General features: G+C 38.4%; 1 protein-coding gene across 1 annotated transcript in view; it reads right to left on the bottom strand.

The window, feature by feature from the left end:
- The window catches only part of col7a1l (collagen type VII alpha 1-like), a 326,774-nt gene that overhangs the window by 146,142 nt on the left and 154,575 nt on the right, over window positions 1–26,057 (bottom strand). Inside the window, exons 11-13 of the mRNA XM_039762163.1 lie at window positions 22,489–22,605; window positions 20,963–21,109; window positions 14,150–14,269 (exon numbers count right to left, since the gene is read on the bottom strand). Of these exons, the coding sequence (XP_039618097.1) occupies window positions 14,150–14,269; window positions 20,963–21,109; window positions 22,489–22,605 (384 nt within the window). The remainder of the gene's footprint in view (window positions 1–14,149; window positions 14,270–20,962; window positions 21,110–22,488; window positions 22,606–26,057) is intronic.

Raw genomic sequence — 26,057 nt, 5'->3', positions numbered from 1 at the left:
GCATGGTGTACAATGACAATAAAGGAATTTAATTCAATGCAATTCATTAGGTCAGCAACAACTTTGGCCACTTTAAAATCCTGCCTGAAAGCCTTTCTTTTCACTTTTTAAGCCTTTTATTTTATTTATTCTATTACTTATACTATTTATACTATTTGTTTAATCTGTTTTGGTGTATTTATTGTATCTATATATGTATTTGTGTATTAATGGAAGCTGCACAGCACATTGGTCAACTTCTGTTGTTTTAAATGTGCTCTAAAAATAAGATTTACTTGATTTGACTTACTCAGATAATCGCACCAGTTTACCACTCTGTTTACTGGGAGTTAGTTGGTATATGACCATTACACATTTATGAAGACAATAAAAATTTAAACAGGGTGGCAATTAAAAATGTCATCTCCTTGAAAAAGACCTTTTTTCAGACTATGTCTGGTGTCTTTTTAATGTTTTGTTAAATAACGTTGTTATTGGGTTCATCTGTAATCATTACTCCTCAATATATATTTTCAAGTTAACTTTATTATCCATGTGTGACAGTGTACATTTTGTACTAAAAGGATTGAGGGTAGTTGGTAGTATGAATAATAAGACATTCATCTTCTGAACTTGAATATGACATTTCGTTTTTTGGTTCAGTTCTTTTATACAATACCTGTGCTTTGCACCGGCACTCCTACTACGGCTCCATCGTTAACTGCCATAGCCAGTCAAGCCACACGAGAACTCTGTTAGCTCTAGTCACTAATCTGATTTCTGAATGTGAGGGTGTCTCTTCTTGATTTGTTCCATTTGAGCCTTTAAACTTTTAAATTAGTTTAATACTGGAAATTTTGTTGTGAATTATTATTTACCACATACAGTATAATCTTTGAATGGTACTGAGGTTGCTAGTTTTTGTTCCAATTTATTTGTTTAATTAGTCATTTTGTTTGGTTTTTGTAAGAAATTAAGAAACGTGTATTTTGCAATAGATATTATTACACTATCATTAGTTAAGAGTCTCCATTTATTTTTATTTGTTTTATTTTTCAGCTTCTTTCTACAACATTCTTATCAAATATATCTTCAGATGCTCACTGACACATCTCCAGGAATATCTGACACACTTGTCCAGATGACCACATTAAAACCGAGACATGAGTAGTAGTGTCTCTAACAGATCATTCATTAAGGCCCACTCCCATCCCAATGCCTTTTTATGCAATGTATAAGTGTTTAATAGATGTACTTGTATGTTAAGCAAAACTCTTGGTAGTACAATTTACATTTCTAACATGGTTAAATTGTATAATATAATAAATACAAGAAAGGGAAGAGCACACTCTTTTTACTTAGGAGACTGTGTTCCTGTAATGTGGGAAGTGACACCCTTCACATCTTCTACAACTCTGTGATGGCCAGTGCAATTTTCTACACTGAAGTGTGATTGGCTGGTAACATCAACTCTTACTTCAATAGAGTTCCACCGAATCAAAAGGCTAATTAAAAAGGCAGGCTCAGTCATAGAAAACACATTGAAGCCCCTGGAGGTAATAGTGGAGGAGAGAATTAAAACAATATTGAATGGCATTATGAAGAATTCTGCATATTCTCTCTACAGCACACTAACACTGATGACTTTAAGGCAATGGATTATTCAGCAGAAATGTGTCCGGAAACACTAATAGGGCTCCTTTATACCAATAGCAATATGTCTGCATAATGCCTCACTGTGACAGTGACAGCCAAGTCAGAACTTTTCTTTCTTTTTAATGTTCTTTTTTGTTCAGACCAAAGTGTGTGTGTGTATTTATTTATTCATTCATTTACTAATCTACATATTCATGTATTTATTTATTTGAACAGCTTCTGTAAAGAGACAAATTTCCAACTTGGGACAAATAAAGTTCTATCTATCTATCTATCTATCTATCTATCTATCTATCTATCTATCTATCTATCTATCTATCTATCTATCTATCTATCTATCTATCTATCTATCTATCTATCTATCTATCTATCTATCTTTTTGAAAGAAAGGAAAATATGGTTTATCACTGAAAAAAATGCCTAAAGGTTATATAAGAAATACTCCTTTGTTTCTTGAAAATTATATATAGTGGTTAAACAGCACCAAAACAGATCATTTCTCTTCATCTACTTTTTAATGAAATAAAAAAAATTGGATAAATGATTGGCATTTATAACAGTTAACCATAAAAAATCATATAAATCATTTATTTATTTTAGGAATAAGCCAAACACATCTTGGCAAAACATCAAACATCTTTTGTCTCTCTTTAATAGGCCACTGTGAAACATATTTAAAAAATAAGAATATTAAAGTAGTCTTTAACAGCTCTATTTTTTAGGGGATGAGTCATTCTAATCGTGGGCAGGAAAATCTGTATTCTAATTTAGAGGTGGACAGTTTAGGAAATCTATAGCGCATATTAATTTGCATTTATATTTCTTTAATGACAAAGTAATGCAATTCTGACATCATCAGACACTGTGCTGAAATGTCATCGTTTAGCCATTTTGAGATAAGATGTCAAGAAATACTGCATCCAATTACAATTGAGCTGAATATATTTTTTGTTCTTTATCATGCTTTTATAGTTAAAAAAGAAGCATCACTGATAAAATACATTGCTAGTACTGTTGAAAAAATAACTCATTGTCTATTTCTTTGGCATGTCACAAAGCAAGTAACAGGTAAAAGGTTATAAATCTGCCTTTTACCCATTACTTGCTCAGTAAGCTGATATGTCTCTACACAGGCTCCACCCTCATTATGTTTAAAAAAAATAAAAACTAAAAATTAACAGCTATAGCATTCAGTGAAAGACAAGCTCTTCAATTGGTAATTCTGAACAGAAGTTGGTTTGTGGGCCTGAACCCATATATCACAAACAAGTTTTAGACATTCTTCTTACTTAGAACTATTTGAGCTCTGTACAACATCAAGGCAAAAAAAGTATGTCTCATCTCATCTCATCTTCTCTACTGATTTTCATGGTATGTTTATTCAGGTGTACAGTCCTGCATTGGACAATGCAAAGTCAATCCATCTATCGTTTTTCTAACCCATTTAGTCCAGTTCAGGGTTGTTAGGACAGGAGTCTATTATGGAAGCATTAAATGCAAACCACAAGCCAACCTTGAGCCGGGCCACAGTAGAATGGAAAATAGGATATTTATTGGGATCATCTCCCACCTACACACCAAAGGTTTATGCCCCAGCCCCTAATAAACATCAAAAAGCTGTATGGACAAATATGCCTGAGCTGACCGGAGACAGTGCAATGACACACAATAGATCCTGAAAGAAGGCATTAAGAAACAAATTAAAGAGTAAAGGTCAAGTGTCATAATAAGGGATGCAATACTGGAAAAATGTCATCTGACTCCTAACCAATTTCACCATAGATTTCTATTGCTGAATTTTGGGGCTTTATGAGAGAGTTCAAGTAGAAGTAAACTGTAGAAAGAACGTTTATAATGAGTGAAAGGAAAAGAACCTGCAAGTTGGCAGCGAGAGGCAGTTACAGATCTTGCAACAATACTTCCAAGTGATAATGGCCACTGCTAGTAAGAAATCAGGGAGAGAAAGGGGACAAATCCAAAAGATGAACTATTTGAGGCAGAAGAGATATACTGGAAGAGAGAATGAAGGACAGGAATCTAGTGACAGACACTAAAAAACTGTCACTGGAAAGAGAGTCCCAGAATGAATACAAAATGTGCCTTGGGCATTCAGCAGACAAAGATGGAAGTAAGGATCTATAGCTTGACACATAGCTTAACACTCAATGTACAGTAGGATCATTAGGTAAAGAAACTCTGAAACGTTTATCTTAAGGAATTATACAACCTTTCAACTCACATAAAACATCAATGCATGATCATAAGATATGCACACTCCTTCAAAACTGAATGCAAAACAAATTCCATTTGGATGATGACTTTTTAAAATTGTGTCTAAAACACCTGTTCCACTCTAACTCCTGTTTGTCTATACAGTTAACCCTCCTTAACTGACAGCAGGCAAGCAGATTTTGGTTAAAGTATTGCAGTATTCATCATTTTCACCCTAGAGATGGACGGTTGGGATTGGGGCTAGACAGGTGATTGACAGCAGTATATTCACGGTACGGGGAGGCTCGAGAAGGCAGGTGGAGATTCCCAGCGCATTATAAAGACAGCCTTGCAGATCATACTGTAGGATGGAAGGGGAAACCACAAGCAACACTGGATGATTATTGCGAACACTGTAAGAGTGGAATAGCCTTTCTGGTTAAATGACTCTCATTTTTACAGGGCATTTTTGAAGGGATTTAACAGTGAAAGCTCATTCTGATTGGAGTGCTACTATGAATCACTTGTTGTGAAAGAAAGGCACCCATTATTGCGCTTAACTGCCTTGTGTCTCTGCTTTTTCATCTCAGTGCTTATTATGATATTGTTCCTTGATGCATTTAGATGAACATATGCAAGTAAGTTTGAAAATGAAGTGTATGAAGACAAAAAAGGCATCCAGTAAGTATGAAATAAGCAGTGCATTTCAAATGAAGTATTCATGCCAGGATTGTAAGGACAAACAGGGCATTTTAAATTGTGCAAAAATGTTTTACAGTGATCCCTTGCTGTATCGCGCTTTGACTTTCGCGGTTTTGCTCTATCGCGGATTTTATATGTAAGCATATGTAAATGTATATTGCGGATTTTTCGCTGATTCGCGGATTTCTGCGGACAATGGGTCTTTTAATTTATGGTACATGCTTTCTCAGTTTGTTTGCCCAGTTGATTTCATACAAGGGATGCTATTGGCGGATGGCTTAGAAGCTACCCAATCAGAGCACGTATTACATATTAACTAAAACTCCTCAATGCTATAAGATATGCCGTCTGCGCGGTGCTCGATTGTTTGCTTGTCTCTGCCTCTATCTCACCTCTCTGACATTCTCTGCGCCTGACGGAGGGGGTGTGAGCAGAGGTGCTGCTTGCACAGAAGCTGTTTGCCTAGTGGATACGGACGCTCCTCTAAGAAATGCCGCTTTATTGAGGTGCGTCCAAAAGCTCACTTATTGATTTTTTGATTGTTTGCTTTAATCTCTCTCTCTCTCGGACGTTCTCTGCGCTTGACGAAGGAGATGTGAGCAGAGGGGCTTTTTGCACAGAGGCTGTTTGCTTAGAAGATACGGACGCTCCTGTAAAAAATGCTGAAAGGCTACCTTCACATTGATCCCTTCATTGCCGCTGCTTTATCGCTGTGCTTGCATACTTAAAAGCGCAACAGCCCTATTGATTTTTCATTGTTTACTTTACTCTCTCTCTGACATTCTCCGCGCCTTACACGCACTTTGAAGAGGAAGATATGTTTGCATTCTTTTAATTGTGAGAAAGAACTGTCATCTCTGTCTTGTCATGGAGCACAGTTTAAACTTTTCACTAAAGGGTGTTATTTCATGTCTAGAGGGCTCTAATAATGTTAAAAAACGTATTTAGAAGGTTGTAGACAGGTTTTCTATGCTCTAACTGCGAAAATATTAGATTTATAAATAAAGAATCCTACTTCGTGGAAATTCATTTATCTGTCTGGAGCGGATTAACCGCGATAAACAAGGGTTTACTGTATAACTGTGCGGAGAATATTTATAAACAGTGTGGGAGAGTTTCTAAGGGCTTAAAATATATAAAAATAATCATACAAACATATGGTTTCTACTTTGCGGATTTTCACCTATCGCAGGGGGTTCTGGAACGCAACCCCCGCGATCGAGGAGGGATTACTGTATTTCAGAGTCCTGAGACTGGGGCACCAAAGGACAGTGCTTCTTTATCAATCCAACATGCTGGGTTAAATCCCATGCTTAGATGTTGTCTGTACAGAGTTTACACATTCTCACTTTATCTGTTTGTGTGCTGTTTTAATTACTATCCTCCCACAGTCCAAAGACATGCAGGTTAGGTGCATTGACGATTCTAAATTGTCCCTAGTGTGTGTGCGTGTGTGTGTGCATCCTGCGGTGGGCTGGGGTTTGTTTCCTGCCTTGCTCCCTGTGTTGGCTGGGATTGGCTCCAGCAGACCCCCGTGACCCGGTAGTTAGGATATAACGGGTTGGATAATGGATGGATGGATGTTAATCTTTGTTTCACTGTTAGGAGGTTAGCCTAATATGAAAAGGTGTTTTCTCCAATACCTTTTGGAACCAATGGTCCTCACTCGAAACTATCTGGTGTGCACTTGAGGCTATCTGGTGCGCACCAGAAAAAGCCCCAGAAAAAAAAAATTATACAATGTCCCCTCAGGGGCTCCGTATTCATCTACTCCATTTAATTACATTATCGATTGTGATGAAAAGCAGATGTACATAAAAAAAAAGAATTAATAAAAAACATACAACATAAGTGAACACCAAAAAACACTACACTAGAAATAGAAGCAAAAAATCAAAAATGATCAAATTATAAAAAGTATACCTGTGTGTTGGAGAAAACACACCTGACCTGAGCTTTGCAATTGTTGCTGTATAAACACAATAATTTCCCTAATGTTGCTTTAGACCTCACAATGAAATAGACCTTTAGACTTCAATATATGTTTTAAATGCCTTTCAGTGATAATGTATCCATGACAAACTGCAAGAACAAATGCTATGTCTTTCTGTTTAAGACCAAGCTGAAAGTATACTTCTATAAAGTCTCCAATTTCCATTTGCAACTATAAAACATAACTAATATGTTTCAAAAATTATGTATAGGTATGGATCCCCTTTTCAGTTACTGTGCAGTTGAAACTATCAGGTGCTCACTTCAAACCATCTGGTGCTCACTTGAAACTATCTGGTGTGCACCTGAAAAATCCCCAGAAAAAAAATTACACAATGTCCCCTCAGGGGCTCCGTAGATGAAGAGTACGTCGAGAGTTAAATTAACTCATTTTTATAAACAGTTTGAAAAAGGGATTGCCAAAATCCATTTTTCCACATACACATCAGTCTTTCCACATTTTAAGTGGCTTATTTGGTTGTTGTCTTTAAATGAATCAAAAATATAGTTGTCTAATGTTCAACAATACTGTGATGCATTCTCTAAACACTGAAGGTACATATAACCTAAGCAAACATTTGTTCAAATACTGTATATTCACAAAATCAAAAATCTGGATCAGATTGTTCTTAGTTTACTTTTTATTTGTTTGGACTTTAACCAATAGATGAGGTTTTAAAATGGTGTGGTATTCTACAAGAAACAATTTATACATTACAATTATATATTTTGTATTAAGAATAAAATGAATGTATTATGCAAGTTTCTTACAAAACTGCACAGTGAAAATATTATATAAGATACATTGCATATGAACATTAAAAAATTAAAATAATTTAGCAGACAAAATTGAATTCTGAGCCACAAATGATTATATATTACTATTTATCACAGAGCAGGTAGTCATCACAGAACTATTTAAGATCCATAATCCATTTAAGAGTTTGTTCTTTCTGCAACAAGTAAAACTAATCTCACAGTCAAGAATAAAGATGAACAAGTTAATCTTGTAGTGGTCTCATTAAAATGAATCTTTTGTTGTAATAAATGTTTGTGAATGTAGTGCAATTCTAATCACTCCTCCCTTTTACAAGGTGTGCATATTTTTTTCAATGTACGTTTCCCTGAAAGGTTCACTAATGCACTCACACAGGGCTAGTTTTGAATATCTAATTAGCATATCATGCTTATTTTAAAGAAAGCGGAAAAAAAAACACAGCACTTTATGAATTGGCCAAATTATACTGCTTAAGGTATAACAAATGGTACAAAACTGCCTGGGTATTTTCTGACAAATTTGAGGCATTTTTAAGTGCACAAATAGGTTAATAAAGAAAAGGTAGGAGTTAAACTAATGACAAATTAATTTCCTATTCAGAAATTAAATGATTTGTCAAAATCAGTTCCTGAAGATCCTATGGCTCTCCACAACTGAACATACTCATCCTTAACCAAGAAGATTATAAGTTCTGAAAGGCCAAGTGTTTTCTCAGTTGCTTTCCACTTTGTATTCTAAGTAGACTTAGTGTTTTGTTTTTTTTTTCTTGAACATCTGTGCTTGTAATGCCACAGTCTTCATATTGTACACTATAACTTTTACGACAAGAGCTGTAATTAATTAAGTTGAACAGTAATTTTGCATTCTTTTTTCTATTTGTGTCACCTGCCTTAAGTGAGTCACTTCTGTGCTTTCGATGCAAACAATAAAAGCTAGAAATGTATTAATGCCATGAAGCCAAGAGTTGTATGTATTTACTGTAAAATACAACAAAGGCAAAATGCATAATTTTAGTTCCAGAAGTCTAGCGGATTTTTCACAGCAAATTTTGGGGAATTTATTCCACTTTTTTGAGGCATGGAGTAGTAGTGAGTATCCCTGACAACAATCAGTAAAGAATGTGACTGTAGATGGGGGGGTATAGTGCAACTAGCTTGATCCTATAATGCACACCTTGCAAAAGTGTGGGAGACAAAGTTTCATAAACTGTTGATTTGATGCAGCAACCTTGAAAGGATATAACATATGCATGAGTGTTTCTTACTCTAGTTAGAGGAATCAATGGACCTGAGCAATACAGCACAATTATGCATCTTTATTAGGATGGTATTTAAAGACATGAAAACGAAAGAGAAACTACCAAAACTTTTACCAATGAAAGAACACATTAGGGTTGAAGACATTTTTCGGACATTCAAGGACTTTGTTAATAAAATAAAATTGCCAGTACCTAAACTTGTATCAATTACCAGTTATCAATTAACTGATAGAGCACCTGCAATGGTGAGCCATTCCAATGGGTTCATTGCCAACTGCAAGGAGGTGAACACTTTTTTCAACTTCCTTAATTATGACTGCTTAATTCAACAGCATGAGCTATGAGTGAAAATGCTGAACTTGAAAGATATCATGGATGTGTCGGGCAAAATCACGCAAAAGGTGACTGTGTTGTGGTTTTATAGTGGAATCTGACACAAAGCAGACAGATTTACAGGGAATGCACAGGAAGAGACTGAACACATGCTGTGTGGCCCCACACATGTGCACTTCACCAGAAGACACACAGACTGACACCTGGATGCACACAGGGGTTTTATTAAAGAGGATGATGGAAACTAAAAAGAATCAAGCAAAATCATAAATTAAAAAGAATGAAGAAGAAGGACTATGATAATCTTCTAAGAAATCATGAAAGATCTGAAGTTCAAAAAACCCTCCTAAAGCTTTGACACCCTGGGGAGACTACAAAAGGAAAGAACATGGATGCTACCTGTATTAAGAGTGATTCATAAAAACTGATGATTGTGCAATTCAGGAATGAGGTCCATTTATTTATCCGTATGACAAGACCAGGCCCAATATGTACTTTACTGACTGAATTTTAAGGTTAGCAAATATACTGTACACCATCTTCAAGATACCATTAAACAAACAAGAGAGGATGCAACAGCTCACTGACAGGAAGGCCGGTAAAGTTTGGAGGAAAAATGGAGTCAAGAATGGTATATTACTCTAAGAGTGCCTTAGAGACCAATTACAAAACAGAACAGAACATTCTCAGATCTGTTTAGTCTGCTTCTGGGTTTCAAGGTGATGAATTTTGTCCTGGCAGCACTAAAAGCAAGGTAGGAAACAGATCTGGACAGGGTACCAGTGTATAATGATGGACAGTCATGCAGAGCTAATTTGGAATCAACAGTTAGCCTTAAAAGAATGGCTTTTTGGACATATGAGGAAAACTGGAGTACCCATAGAAAACCAATGCAGACTCATAAAAAAGTGCAAACTCAACATGGCCAAAGGTCAAATTCAAACTAAGGGCGCTATATCCATGAGATAGTTGTAGTAATCACTGCCCCACCATTTATATACCATGGGTTTAAAAAAAAACGGATATTAAAAAAAGTCATACCACTTCCTTTTAATTTTTTTGTCCTTATAGACAGTAACTAAACCACCAGAAAAAGTTCCACACCTGCTTACCACACATCATTGATAATACCAAGTACTTTGTACTTTGATTTCCTAACATGCTTATCCAAATTGGTTGTTAGCAGAGTTGGAGATAACAGAGTGCAATGTAAAGCATTAATATAATGAAATTATATTTCTCAGAAACAAAGTATTGGAATACATTATAGTTTACTTTTTTCTAATCACATTAAAGTTACTGACTGAAATTTCATTTCATAGATGCCTAATAATAAATATTTTTTCACGACTCAAAGTGCTACCCCACAGTGAGGACTTGGGGTGCGAACCCATGATCTCCTTACTGCAAAGCAGCAGTGCTACAATGCTTCTAAACCAATGTTATCTAAATGTTACAATTATCTTGAAGGGCAGGCATCCCTTTTCACACAACATTCAAAAAGGCGAGTATAACTACACGATCTGCATCCCCTGTTCAATTTGTACTACACATGCACACAATTTTTATGCAGATGTAAAGTGTATTAAATGTTTCCATGCTAACAGATATATGCTGAAGAAGATCTTATTTTATGATATTACTTTATACTGTGTTTCACTATGGTACTGTATTAAGGAAAACTATGTCTTTGTTAAGAAATCAAGATTTTGAGATTTACATTGAAAGATAACATTTCAGTTTTTCAACACATTGAAAAAATATCATTAACAGAAAAAGTTTAATAATAGTTTAAGGAAGATGAAGCAAAATGTGTGTTAGGGAAGTTTTTAAATTAAACATATGATAGCTTAATTAGAATTTTGTAGCTTTTGTTACACATATATTCCTAATCAAATCAATATATAAATGTTATGAATGTCATTAATATTTTTGTTCATTGTAGTATAGCATCTTGATCAAAGAGCTTGTAAAGAATTAGATATAAAAAGGCAAAAAAAGTATTTAAATTGTAATCAAATGGAAACACAATGAAGTGCAGTGTGTTGTAAAATGTGCTGAATCTATTCATTTTGATTTTTTGCCACATCACTTTAATTGTAAACGAATAGAAGACTGCAAATTGCTGAGTTCATGTTGACTGTTTTTGATTAAATGGTGTTCCTTTCAAAATTCTGCTATATCAATATACAGTAATCCCTCCTCCTGGAACGCAACCCCCGCGATAGATGAAAATCCGTGAAGTAGAAACCATATGTTTGTATGGTTATTTTTATATATTTTAAGCCCTTATAAACTCTCCCACACTGTTAACATTATTAGAGCCCTCTAGACATGAAATAACTCCCTTTAGTCAAAAGTTTAAACTGTGCTCCATGACAAAACAGAGATGACAGTTCTTTCTCACAATTAAAAGAATCCAAACATATCTTCTCTTCAAAGGAGTGCACGCATCAGGAGCAGAGAATTTCAGAGAGAGAGAGAGAGAGCGTTCGCTAAGAAAAGCAAACAATCAAAAAATCAATACATGCTTCTGTGCTTTAAAGTATGCCGAAGCACCGCGATAAAGCGGCATTTTTTAGAGGAGCGTCAGTATCTTCTAAGCAAACAGCCTCTGTGCAAACAGCCCCTCTGTTCACACCCCCTCCGTCAGGCGCAGAGAACGTCAGAGAGAGAGAGAGCGCAAGATTAAAGCAAACAATCAAAAAATCAATACGTGCTTTTGGGTTTTTAAGTATGTCAAAGCACCGCAATAAAGCGGTATTTTTTAGAGGAGCGTTCGTATCCTCTAGGCAACCAGCCTCTGTGCAAACAGCCCCTCGGCTCACACCCGGAGAGGAGTTTTAGTTAATAGGTAATACATGCTCTGATTGGGTAGCTTCTAAGCCATCCGCCAATAGCGTCCCTTGTATGGAATCAACTGGGCAAACAAACTGAGGAGGCATGTACCATAGATTAAAAGACCCATTGTCTGCAGAAATCCGCGAACCAGCGAAAAATCCGCGATATATATTTAGATATGCTTACATTTAAAATCTGCAATAGAGTGAATCCGCGAAAGTCGAAGCGATATAGCGAGGGATTACTGTACTGTATTTTACTTAAAGGCACTATTGTGCCAAGTCTGTTTTACCTATGGATATAGTTAACCTGACTGACAAGACATCAAATTAAGATATTCTCTGCCAAGACCTGAACACAATATGTAGCAGTTTCAGCTAACTGCAGTAACGGTTTCACAAATTCAGAAACTTTAGGTATTCGCTTCTTTTCACTCCACTGCACCAGTGAAGGCTTTATGGTGCTTGGCCAGTACTCTTTTATGAGAGCAACGGCTTGAATTCAGATTAGAAAAGTCATATGAGCATTTTGGAATGACAGCATTATAAAGACATCATTTTCGGTCCACTCATCATTAAAAAGGACGATTCTTGGTACCAGTTTTCCTCTTATTCAGGTTTGACAAAGATGTTTGCTTGCTAGATCATTTTGACAGCTACCATGCAACATGAATTTTAATTGTTACTTCTTGACAGAACAGACAAAGTTATGTGATTAGTTACAATCAATGTGGATTTTCTTTCTTTTTCAAGTAAAATTAGATTTATTCATAGAAATATGGATTACAACACAGGAATTAAAACTCAGCCATCAAACACACTGTAAGCCAGTGGTTCTATAGTTCAGTCCTGTGGACTAATGAACCTGTGGCTCCAGGTGTTCATCCCAGCCTTCTTCTGCTTTTAACAGGACTCTTGTCTGTATTAAGTAAGCTGTTTCCAGTTTTTTTTTTTTACCTTTTTCTGTCAATAAAGAAATGACAAATTGGGCTTGTTACATTTTTATGTAAATGTATTCAGCATTGAGGTGAAAATATTTTCATTTTCTTGATTTTTAATATTGTTGCCCTTTTTTAATGTTGGGAGTCATGCTGAAGCCTTTTCTTACAGATTAGCCCATAAATGAACATGACACTGAAGAAGCTGCTCCGCATTTGCATTTAGTGTTACTTGTCAGGGTGTGCACTGCTCATCACTTTGGATATAATTAAGGGAACAAACTCATCAGCAGGTAAAGTCAAATGGATAAACTAAAGAAAAGTTCATTACTTAAAGCTATGGCAAAAATATACATTGCTGAATTTATTTTACATTAACTATCATAGTACATTTTTCTGAATGCGAAATAAGATAAGAAAAAGGCTAATTAATTGATGAATTAGATGTAAAAGTGGCTAACTGATTTGTGAAAATAGTTTAAATAAAATCCTGCAACACACTAGTAACCTAGGAGTGAAATTGAAAACCCTTGATATAAGCAAAAGATAAAAGTCAATTTAATCCAAAGTACAACCAATCCAATGAATCAAAGAAAAAATGAAGATCCATTATTCATAATCAGCACTAAAAAAATCACCCCACTGTGGATGTTCATAAAAAATGATGTGACTGTACTTGCTTATTTGGAATGACAACCCAATAATGAATTCAGTTGTTCTTTATCTCGAATTGGACAGATATTTGACAGGTTTGAATTGACTTATCATGTGTTTAATATGAATGAGTGACTGACTAGATGGGGGTATCCAGGAGTGAATGAGGAAGTGTGTCTATAAAGTTGTGTCAGGTGTGTGTTTGTTGGTGTTTTATGTTATGGCAGGGACCAGCCGGCCCAAAAATCTATTTGCTCTGTGAGAATTTTGCCTGTTAATCTATTTGATGACCTCTGGTTCAGAGAGTAATATAAAAGAAAGGTATTTAGTAAGTAATGAGTAAAGTGATCCTGTTAATTTGAAAGAAGAAATTTATAATTTGTTATAAATTACATTCTAGTTCTTGCTGTTAGGTTGGGCAGTACAATTGTGTCCAGCTAATCATAAAATACTATACAAAGACATTCTTGACAATTTTAACATGATGAAACATTTTGTATGTGGTTTACACTAAAAACAAACAAGCATAACTTGTCATGTCACGTATTATGCTTTAGTCAGACTCAAATTTTCGGTCTCATTGCTTAAGTACAACCACAGAACTGGGTCACATGACTAAGTTTAAATCACAAAGGATATACTTTAACAGTTGTGTCTTTTGTTTTATTGAACAGATTTGTTTGCTTTTTATTTTTATATTTGTATTAGTTGTACTTAGTACTTTATGAGCAAGACAGTAAAAAATGCAAGTAATTTGTTACCATCTTTACACTCACTGTATTGGATAGTAAATAAAAGGTTACCTTACCTGCTGTTGGCCCCCATGCCAGCCTATATCCAGTTGCACCTGGCACTGAATTCCAGGATATCATGGCACTGTTAGTGTTGACACCAGTAACCTTTAAATTCTGCACAGCACTGCTAGCCACTAAATTAAAAACATGATAATGAAAGAAAAAAAACTTTAATGAAATGGGAAGGAACAGTGCTGCTGCCATGCTGAACTAGTAAACTCCTGCATTGTGGAACATGCAGAGATTTGCTGGTTGCTTTCCTGTAAAATTAACAGGATACCCAGATAAGTACACATACTTTTCTAATTGGACTGCATGTTGGTTTAATTTCTTACAAAAAAAATTGTAAAAAAAAAAATATGAAATTTAACAGAAAGTCAAGGGACTGTATAACCAAACTCAAATGTAACCATAATGTCTTTTCATCGGTTTAATTTATTTATTCATTTTCTGAACGTGTTCCTGTATGGAATCAAAGGGAGATACACAGTTCGAGAGCATACACATGTAGAATGCAGAAAACTCCACATAGGCAGCCGTACTACCCACCATAGTCCATCAAGGTCTGTTTAACTAAAATAAAATTAAGTGCCTTGAATGAAAAATTGAAAGTATAAACAGAATAATAAGAAATAATGCATGTACTGTAGTGTCATTTGTGGAAAACAGAGCTGTGATATACATTTTATTTGTACAGGCAGAATAAATGATTTTCTTTAGGTGTCAACTAGAGCCACAAGGACAAAACTAAATATATTGTGATGTGTCTTGCCATTGCATGGTCTGTAGGGAGTGGAAGCAATGTTGGGGTGGAGTCTTGGGGGAACACTTTTTGTAAGGGCTTGGGGCACCTCCCGAGAGAGAGAGAGAGAGTTGAGTGACAGGGATCTAGGTAAATTAACGGTGCGTGAAGAAAAGGGGAGTTGGTGGCTGGAAGTGGTAGTTGTTGCTGGAGCGAAAGGAAGACAGTATCAAGTGGTGAAGGGAGCAAACAGTTAAAGAGGTAGATAGGACAAAGGTGAATTATCTTTGTTATTTTGGAGGTGTCCCCATGACCCAGACAACGGGCGGTGGTAGGGCACAGTTTATACCGCAACATATTCAATAAAAATCCAGTCGGCATTTGGAAGACTCCCCCAGATAAGCGGCTCCTCAGTGTGTTTATTCGATGGGACATCACATTGGTGACCAGAAGTGGGATCTGGTTATTAGACAAAAGGAATGGCGACAGTTTGCATTTATTAGGCTGAATGCCGTTGAGCGTGCAGAGCGATCCACTTTTATGGAAGATGCTTAATTTAATGCGAGGCCAGACGGAGCAATAGGAACAAAAGAATTGCAGCGCTTCCCGAGTGTGTTGGCATTGCCTGAATTTAAACAGCTCTTCCTTTATTTAGCAATTACGTAAGGATGGACGGGGGATTATGGAGCAGGGCAGTTGTTGGCACACGTAGATGTAAAGGCAATAAACGTGCTGGCTGAAGGATGGTGCCGTGGCTACACAGAACTGTTACGCTGAAGGGAGTACACATGGCTGAGGGTGGATAGGTGAGGCGATACATGTGAGTGCTGGAATAAAGACACAACGGATGGGTGGGACTGTCTATAGATTGGCAGATTTGATGGAACTGGGTCTTGGGAAGCATACAACACTCAGTTTAGCATGATTGCCAGGGCAAATGGCTGGAGTTTGGAGGACCAAGCTGAGCAGCTGGCTGCAGCATTGGATGGTGATGCATTGGTGGCACTGACAGATGTGCCGGAAGATGAGCTGTTAAATTCCCATGCTTTGGAAATTGCATTGGAGTGACATTTTGGCCATGTCGAAGCTGTGAAGCTGCAGTAAGACAATAGCTGGAGCAAAGGATTCGCAGGACAACTGAGGCCCTGGGGGCATTTGCAGCACATGTATAGTCTCTAGTGTGACCGGGTTATTCCCATTTTGACAGATCAGTGCAGGCAGAGTTAGCTAAGGAGGCATTTCTGCGGAGTTTGAGCCCACCATATCTCCGGCAGCAGGTCCATTTCGATAAGCGTGAGACCTTGGAACAAGCTTTGTCTGCAGCCCAGGAGGCAGAACAAATACTCAGACAGGGTTACAGCCAAGCACCTCTTGCATCAGCAAGGTTGAAAAAGGTGAGGAGACCGGAAACTATCCAGCAAATTAAGGCCATAGATGTAGAACAAGACTATGAGGCGGTGGCTCCAGTGACTACAGTACAGAAATTCAGGAATCCTTCACGCCTAATGCACCCACCATGCTGCTGGTACTGTGGACAACATGGACACTTGCAGCGTGACTGCCCCAAGTAGGGCTAAACAAGAATATTCCCAAGTAAGCACTGTGCCAGAAAATGACAAGGGACTGGTGTAGGAGGGACGACGCTAGACCCAAAAACAGTCCCTGTTGGTCAGTTGGGTGAGGGAGATTACTGTCTCCTTTCAGTTTTGATTGGGGGCCATGCATAAAAGGCACTGGTGGATACAGGGTCAACTGCATCTATTATCCATCCTGACATATTGGATGTAACGGTCCTATGTACAGCCAATTCTACTAAGTTTATGACAGCTACAGGTGAGATGACCCCCCGTTAGGCATTTGTATTGCAAAGAAGCAGTGAGTGCAGGATGTCTGGGTGGCTAATATCAACAACTGCTGTATCTTGGGAATCGATTTCTTACAAGCAGCTGGAGCACGAATAGACCTTCCAATGGGGACTCTGTATCTTCAAGGCATTGGGACACTCCCCTTGTTAGGGCACCAGCAAAGCCGATGGGATCCAGCAGTGGTAGCTCCCCAGGAAGAACATGTTCCTATTCCCACTAACATCACTCAACCAGTACCAGCAATGAAGGTTGTCCGAACTGTTTGGAATGCCAACAGGAAAGTGTTAACACACAAGCAACAGTGACAGCACTGGCAGTTGTTACATGACTTTAGGGACCATTTTGCTACCTCCGCAGATGTTGGCCAGACTCACTTTGTGCAACATGACATCAATACTGGGGGTGCTTCCCATATCAAACGTATGACACTGGCTAGGCAGACAGAAGACGAGAACATTCTGCAGGAGATGAGACGTGCCAGGATTATCGAACCCTCTGAGTCTCCCTGGGTCTCTCCTGTAGTCCTTGTCCCCAAGAAGGATGGCAAGTGGCGTGTTTGTGTTGATTACCAGCGGGTAAATGCTGTAACCATCAAGGACTTCTATCATTTGCCTCGCATTGATAAGTACCTGGATCTGGTGGCAGGATCAGCCTGGTTTTCCTCACTAGACCTGCGCAGTGGCTAGTGGTAGGAGCTGCTAACACCTGAAGCTCGACCTAAGACTGCATTCTCCACAGGAAAGGGACTCTGGCAGTTCCGAGTTAGGCCTTTTGGTCTTTGTAATGCTCCAGCTACATTTGAAAGGTTAATAGACAAGGTATTGGCAGGAATGTCTGGTATTCAATGTCTTGTCTACTTGTATGATTTACTGGTTCATGGCAAGACATTCCAGGAGGCTCTGGAGTCCTTGAGGGAAGTTCTGCAGTAAGCTTCATGTGGCCAACCTTAAACTTCATCCTGATGAGTGCCACCTTCTCTGGAGAGAAGTGTCATTTCTGGGTCACCGTGTGAGTCAAAGAGGTGTTATCACAGAGAAAGATAAGGTGTCTGTTGTAGAAGAGTGGCCAGAGCCACAGGATCAAAGGCAGATTCGGGAGTTTATTGGACTGGCCTCTTGCTATAGGCGATTTGTACCTGAATTTGCCACTATTGCTGCACCATTGCACCGCTTATTGAGCCCAGATGAAGCATTCCAGTGGGGGGAGGGGGCCCAACAAGCCACCTTCTGTAAGTTGAAAGAAGCCCTTCGTGGTGCACTGATCTTGGCTCCACCCAATATTGAACTGCCATTCCTCCTTGACACCGATGCCAGTGATGTGGGCTTAGGGGCTGTGCTGTCACAACGGGACCCAGAGGGAGAGCTTGTGGTGGCTTACTATAGCTGTGCTCTCAGAAGAGCTGAGACGGATTATTGCGTGACTCAGAGGGAGCTTCTCGCCCTGGTGGAATCTGTTCGTCACTTCAAGCACTACCTGTGTGGCCTCTCTTTTGTGGTCCACAAAGATCATATTGCTCTCCAGTGGTTACTGTCTTTTTGAGAACCAGAGGGTCAGATTGCTCACTGGTTGGAGGAGCTTCAGACTTGCCACTTTCGAATAGAACATTGACCTGGAGAGCAACACAAAAATGCAGATGCTCTGTCTCGATGACCCTGCTAAGACCAGGGGTGTGCCTATTGTGAGCGTCAAGATCAAAGCTGTGAGGATCCTGATAAGGTTCAGTGCCAAGCTCTTTCAATGCCAGGTTGTGCCCAGGAGTGTCGAGTCAGTCAGGAATGTGACCCAGAGGTCAAGAAGGTCCTCCACTGTAAAGAGGAACAGCATCGTCCCTGCTGGGAGGAAGTGGCACTTGAGTCACCTGCAGTTAAGGGTCTTTTGTCCCAGTGGGACAGCTTGGTTGTGGAAGAGGGGATATTGAAGCGACAGTGGAGGGATTCTGCCACTGGAGAAGGGAGGTGGCAGGTTGTTGTACTACAACAGCTGCATGAAGAGATCCTGAGCTGGTCATTTTGGAGTCACCAAGACCTTAAGGCAGGTGAGGCAGATTTTTTATTGGGGACAGTGCAGGCGCAATGTAGAGGACTACTGCCACATGTGTGATTTATGCACAGCCAGGAAAGGACCCCAAGGAAGGTCTACTGCCCCACTACAACAGTATCAGGTAGGGGCTCCAATAGAACGGGTGGCAATTGACATTCTGGGGCCATTTTAGTTTTAGTCACGATGGACTGTTTTATCAAGTGGCACAAGGCCTATGCCCTGCCTAATCAAAAAGCTGAGACTGTTGCTGAAGATCTAATTTCAGGAATCTTTAGTCAGTTTGGGATGCCTGTCGAACTGCATTCAGACCAAGGGAGAAACTTTGAAAGTCAGGTCTTTCAAAAAAGTATGTGATAGTCTTGGCATCCAGAAAACTGGAACCACCCCACTACATCCCCAGAGTGATGGGCTAGCCGAGCGGTTTATCCAGACTCTAACCACACAGCTGGCTCTTACCACCTCTAAAGATGAAAAAGACTGGGACCAGCAGTTGACTCTGGTTCTGATGGCCTGCCAATCTGATGTGCAGGAATCCTCTGGATGCACCCCTGCCTTATTAATGCTGGGACCAGAGCTGTGAACACCGTCTGTACTTGTATATGGTGTTCCCATGACACCCCAGCTGAACCTCCGGACCCTGATTATGCTTGCAAGTTGCAGGACCGATTGGAGGTGGCACATAACTTTGCAAGGGGCCGGATAACAGTAGCAGCAGAGAAACAGAAGCGCCACTATGACATTCAGGTTCAGGGGGCTGCCTTTTCACGCAAGCGATCAAGTTTGGGTGTATGGGCCAAAAAGACAGAAGGGACGCTCTCCAAAGCTGGACAGTCATTGGGTGGGACCCTGTCAGATGTTGCAACGGATGGGGGAGGTTGTTTACTTGGTCCATTTACCACTTACAGGCAGGAGAGTGTTTTTGCATCAGGACCATCTGGCCAGCTACCAGGGTTGTGCTCCTTCACAACCTGCACCCATGACTGCCACAACACCTTCCACAAATCCTCACTCAGATGTTACATCACTTTCCCAGCCTGACTCCACTAACAGACGCCCATGCCGGCGAAGACAGCTGCCAAGACATCTGCATGATTATATGCTTCCTCAGGGACGAGGAGTGGAGGAGGGGGCAGTGTGACGTGTCTTGCCATTGCGTGGGCTGAGGTAGATAGGATGAAGGTGAATTATCTTTGTTTGATTTGGAGGTGTCCCGTGACCCAGACGACGGGTGGAGAAAAAGCCAATCGGCATTTGCAAGACTCCCTCGGACAAGCGGCTCCTGAGTGTGTTTATTTGATGGGACGTCACAATATCATGTATTTAATATCTTACTTTTTGCAATTTGTCCTCTATTACCAGATCTGGATAGAAAAAAACAGATTTTGTGTCAATCATATTTGGAGCCAAGCAGGAACCAGCTCAGGATGGGATAAAATGTCATCACTAGGGACACTCACACATACATTCTGACTCATAGCAAGCCAGGCTGGAGTCTCATTTAAACAAGTTTTATGGTTTAAATCTAATAATGAAAGAAACCTACAGAGATATAAGAGTAAAATGTGAACTATGCAAAGACAAGAATTGAATCTATGTCCTTGCAAATGTAAGACACGTTACCATGCTAACCATAAACTTTCATCCATCTGTTTTCTGGACATGCTAATTCCATAACAAAGTGAAAGGGTGCTAAAACCTGCTCCTAGCCTAACTCTTAATGAGACCCAGTCCACTACAAAAGCACACACCAACAAAATGCCAATTTAAAGGTGTCACTTGACTTCATCTGAACATATCCGGGATTAGAGGCAAATCAGGAATACACAGACAAAGCACATTAAAACATGCAGTGGTAGAGCCAGGATTTGATGGAGCCTCAGGGCAGCAACACTAACTAATGTGTTTCACACTACTCCGACAATAAATAGTTATATCACATGGTTCATTAAAAGCAGAATAACAATTTAAAATAGATGGCACAGTACTGAATGTGAAGAATTAAGTGGATAGGACTAGAAAGCTTTGTTGGGCTCAATAGTATGTTCCTCTCTCGATCGTTCTAATGATTTAAAAAAAAATATTCAAATCTCATCAGCTGAGCCATTTAGAAGCAGTTTTTTCAAAACTTTTAGAGGTGAATAAATTAATTATGATTGATATTTATAAAGCAAGATCCTTACATGTTCGAGCTACTCCAGTTGTTACAGGTCCCTCGATGTCACCAAAAATTGGATTAATGGTGACAGTGTAGTCTGAGCCAGGATGCAGTCCCTGAATCATGTAGAACTGATAGGATTCCCCAAGGTTAACATTCTCTATGTAGCCCTCTAAAAAAACAATTAGTAACATTAGTTTTTAATAAGTCTTATAAAACTTTATTTTCTCACTGAAGAAATAGGTTAAGAATGTAATTTTGCTGATATTTGTATTCTAAATCTGTGATAAGACCACCATCTAGTGGCACAAAACAGCCTGAAATAGCAGCCCATCTAGCCAAAAATGACAAATATTGCATTAGTAAAATGGATTTTTAATACTAAATATATACAGTATAGCATTTATAACTGTATATAAATTAGAAGGCATAACTTAATTGCCTTTATTCAATTTGGATTGGATGTACAAACACAAATTTAATTCACAAATAAAATATACAGCACATCAGCTTTTCCTCTCTCATTGTATTGTCTCATATAAAAAAAATGTAAACCTAAACAAGTAACATAATATATCTATATATATGTATATGTATACATAGTCCTGTTATGAACTGACTCAGAAATTTGAATATATATATATATATACACAGAGGTGGGCAAAACTAGGTTTAAATTTTTTTGTATGGAAAAAGACATACAAGTTATGATTATTACAACAGCGTTATTAATTCAATAGTTCTAAGAAGAAGAAGGCAAATCAGAAGACAAATAATACAAATAAACAATACAATAATTAATAAATAAATAAATAATAATTCAAGAATAAACTATGTGTTTCACATACTCACAACTGTAAACCTATTTTTGCCCAACCCTGTATGTATATATATACTATATATATACAGGTATATATATTCAAATTTCGGAGTCAGTTCATCACAGTACTCTGTCACGCACACACCCACACCTATACTGGGATGATTTGGAATAACCTTTTAAACCAGCACAGATATTTTGGGGATGTAGAAGGAAACCCACAGCATCCAGAGGAAAGCGAAATGCAGGGAGAAATCATTTGCTCCACACGAACGATGACAAGATGATGATTCAAATCCAGTATACTGGATCAGGTAAGCAAAACTAACCACTGTGCCACCATGACATATAACATACTATTCTCAAATTCACTTAACATTGTTAAGAGCAGTGTTAGGTTTGGAGCCCATAATCATGAGACTGAAAGCATGAACCAGTCCTGGACGGGAAGTAACTCCATCACAGGGCACACTCAGACAACCCACACAAACATGCAGATTCCAAATAGAGAACAGCTAGGAGTGGGATCTGATCATGTGTCATTTGAAACAGCTTGAAGAATGTTTTGTTTTACATATTGTATGTATACTGTATTTAAATATCCATATCATTGTATATTTAACATGTTGGACTGCATTAATCTATTTGTCTGTAAATAAGGGATTATGTTTTCTATGCTGCTTACTGCATTAAACTTTTCATTTTTTAATAACATCACATACTGTACATACCTGATGAGGACCAGGTTAAACGGTACCCGGAGGCTCCCCTTACTCGTGTCCACCTGACTTGGATGGTATCTGTAGTTGCATTTTGAAGGATCAGGTTTTGCACAGGGATCAGCTTCACTGTAAGAATTATACAGTCACTCTTAACAATGGAAATGAATGAATATTTGACAATAGTATTTTGAAATCATATAATACTGTGAAGTGTCATTTGAAAAAATTTTGCCAAGCACAGAGATGGTAGAAATCAATAACAAAAATCTAAAGGAGGAAACCCCCAGGGCAGAGAATGATTTAAATGCAAAGTATGCACTTGGTGTATTTGAGAGTTATCACTCTTTGGTAATTTTCTTTGACAATCTTACAGTATATTAGTTGTATCAGCGTCATTTTTGTTTTTTTGTTTGTTTTTGTTGCTCATTTGTCATCCGGAATGTTTTTTATTTCCTTGGTAAAAGATTGACAGTAGGCGGCGCGGATGAGTTACTTCAGATTATCAACACTGTTTGGCGCATTGGATTTTGTCTCACTAATTTGTTTTTGTGTGTTACATTTTCCTCTGTTTAGGTGTTAGCACTTTATCCTGTCAGTTTGTTGGTGAATCCTTTATTATTGACATCAGTAACTTAAAAAATAATAAATAACTCATTTCTATTGACACCAGAAATTAGCAGGTATGAGAACAATGCTAATGGCCTGGTTCAAAGCATGCTTCCATTCCAAGCAAGAACTCAAGAAAGGCTTCATCAAAGACAAGCAGCCAATATTTTGTGAATTACCCACTCCATGGAAATAGAATCAATTACTTTGGTGCTCATTGTTCTTTTTGCTATCAGTACAATAAATAAATAAAAAAGAGCTACTGTCAATGGTACTTTCCTATACTATCTATATTTCTCTTACATTATTAAAATATAAATTATTTAATATAGAGTACAAACAGTCAACTGAAACTTTTACAGACTTGTATGTCATTGGTATATTTTTAGCATGGTACAAGTTTGTTCAAAGATTTTACCTCTCACAAATGTAATTTTTTTTCTTGGCTCCCATTTGTAATCTGATTAGTGGGCATACTCTTAGGCAAAGTTTGGCCACTATAATACAATGGTCACTCCAGCAATCTGCATCTCTCACAGCACAGGTTATAAAAACATTGTTAGTTTCATTGCATCTTATAATTATATAGTCAATTACAGTAGGTGCCAATGTTTGGACCAAGGGTGTATCCATATTTTTTATTTCTTCTTTTGATGGAACCGTGTGTTGGTAATAGCTAGGTCAAGCTCAACACAAAGAGGGGACAATACTGTGCTAACTAAGCATTCCACTCCATATCCTGTAATTCTTGACTTCCCAAGCTCTATGATCACCAAGTAAGAGGATTTTGTCACTCTTGAAAATCTTGCTCAGGTCTTCATCCAGTGACTAATAGAAGTGTTAGAAGGGATGATCTCGTTTTATGATGGAAGGGTGGGTGCATAAACAGTGAGTAGTGTGACAAAGAGTTTCTGGGGGAAGTGGGTACAGTCTACAGACGTTAGTCTTTCACTGGCACTTACTGGTGCTTCAGTCAGGCTTGGGAGAAGTGTATTTTTGATTTCTAGCCCCACCCCATGAACATGTTGCTCGTCAGCAGGGTATCCTTTCTTTTTCCAGAAAAAGGTGTAACCCATTTTCTCCTCCTTTAGTGATCCTTCATCTAGGAGTCTGGTTCAGCTTAGGGTAGCAATATCTATGTTATATTGCCTCAGTTCAGCTGAAACAAGAGCTGTTCTATGAACGGTTCTGTCCAAGTTATTGTAGGAGTCCAAAAAGTGTTTGCACATTCCTGGTTGCCAATTTAAAGTTTATTGACTTCTGTTTTCAACAGCAGGATGGAATGTCCCAATAGGTGCAGTAGCCTATCCAGGAGTGAGTTGAGTAGGAAATTTCTAGAAAAACAAAAAGGGTGATCAGTGCAGACCCTAGATAGGACTACTCAGTCACACAAGGGTCTGTTGAAAGCATCCCACACTAAGGCCCCAGTTGCTAGCAACCACTGTGCCACTGACAAGCAAGCGGCTGCCAGTTCATTTAAATCTGCCTCCTGTCACCAGACCCCACCCCCATCACAGCCAGGTTTTTTAAGGCTGGCACTATATTTTGTTACCAAGGCTCAAATGGGGACTTATGCAATAATGTTTGTGTGCCATAGGAGGTGTGCATTACCCAGTAGAGTATATTGACTAGACAGGGTGGTTTCTGGTGGCAAATGATTGTCCCAAGACAACCAGCAGCTCTCCCACTGCAGACAGATCTCATTATATTGAGATCCACTTGCATGCACTGCCAATGCTTGCAAAATAAAAGAATACTGACTGGTAGAAAAAAAATGCTAATCACATCTGCGATTAAGAAGCATAAGGTAGAAGCATAAGGTAGTAGCATGTGATGATCGAAAGTTACTTTAACCCACTTTATAATTTAATGTATGAATGTGCATTAAATAGTAAACTTATGTTACTATTTTCTATAAATTTCCATTGTAAACACAATGAAAATATGAATGCATTATATGGCCTTAGTGGCAAATTTGTTTCATTTTTATTACAGAATGTCATCAACAAAGAAAAGCATCACTACTAGATTTGATTGATGCAAGTGAAAAGGAACCCTGTGGCCTCATGTATAAACGGTGCGTACACACAGAAATGTTGCGTAAGAACTTTTCCACGTTCAAATCGCGATGTATAAAACCTACACTTGACGTAAAGCCACGCACTTTTCCATGGTTCCTCATACCTTGTCGTACGCAAGTTCTCTGGTCGGTTTTGCAGACTGGCGGCACCCAGCATCAAAGCAGTGCTACTGTTCCTGTGTGGATACTCCTTATTTTCCTGACACGGCTTTATAAATACACTGAAACTAACCGCATATTGTTTATTAGTGTAATGCATCTGATTGTAATTAACTTGTAAGAATATAATGATCCAGGAAATAGCCATAGTATTCCAGATACCATAACTGCGTTGTTACTCTCACTGCACCTTCTTCGTCTTCTTTCAGCTCCTCCCGTTAGGGTTGCCACAGCAGATCATCTTTTTCCATATTACTCTCACTGTACCACTCGGAGTATTTATATAACTGGATCTGAGTGTGAATCACAGCAGCAGCTGATCGGAAAGAGAATTATCGGGATAGAGAATCAAACACATGCTGTCTTAGCCACAGCAAAACGTTTCAAAGCCTTTCCTGTACGGACCTCGTGGTTCAGAAACAGCTTGATCCCAAGAACTATAAACGCACTAAATCAATTGCTCCTTGTAGAACTGTTTGTACTTATAAGTACAATTACCTCACTGTAAACTTGTACTACAGTTATAATATTGCACAACCTGCGCCACTTTATAAAGCGCGTATTTACATATGATGACGATATCATTTTTAAAATGAAATGCAGCAAAATATGTTTATTATATTATACAGGAAAAAGTTTAACTTCATTTAAATAATCCATATTCTTCACTGGGACTGGCGTGAAGGATAGAATAATTAAACATGTACTACGAATATAGTTCAATGTTCCTTAA

The sequence above is a fragment of the Polypterus senegalus genome, chromosome 8 (assembly GCF_016835505.1).
Source record: "Polypterus senegalus isolate Bchr_013 chromosome 8, ASM1683550v1, whole genome shotgun sequence".
Taxonomy (NCBI): Eukaryota; Metazoa; Chordata; class Cladistia; order Polypteriformes; family Polypteridae; genus Polypterus; species Polypterus senegalus.
The sequence above is the reverse complement of the archived record's forward strand: the minus strand, read 5'-3'. Positions and strand labels throughout refer to the sequence as shown.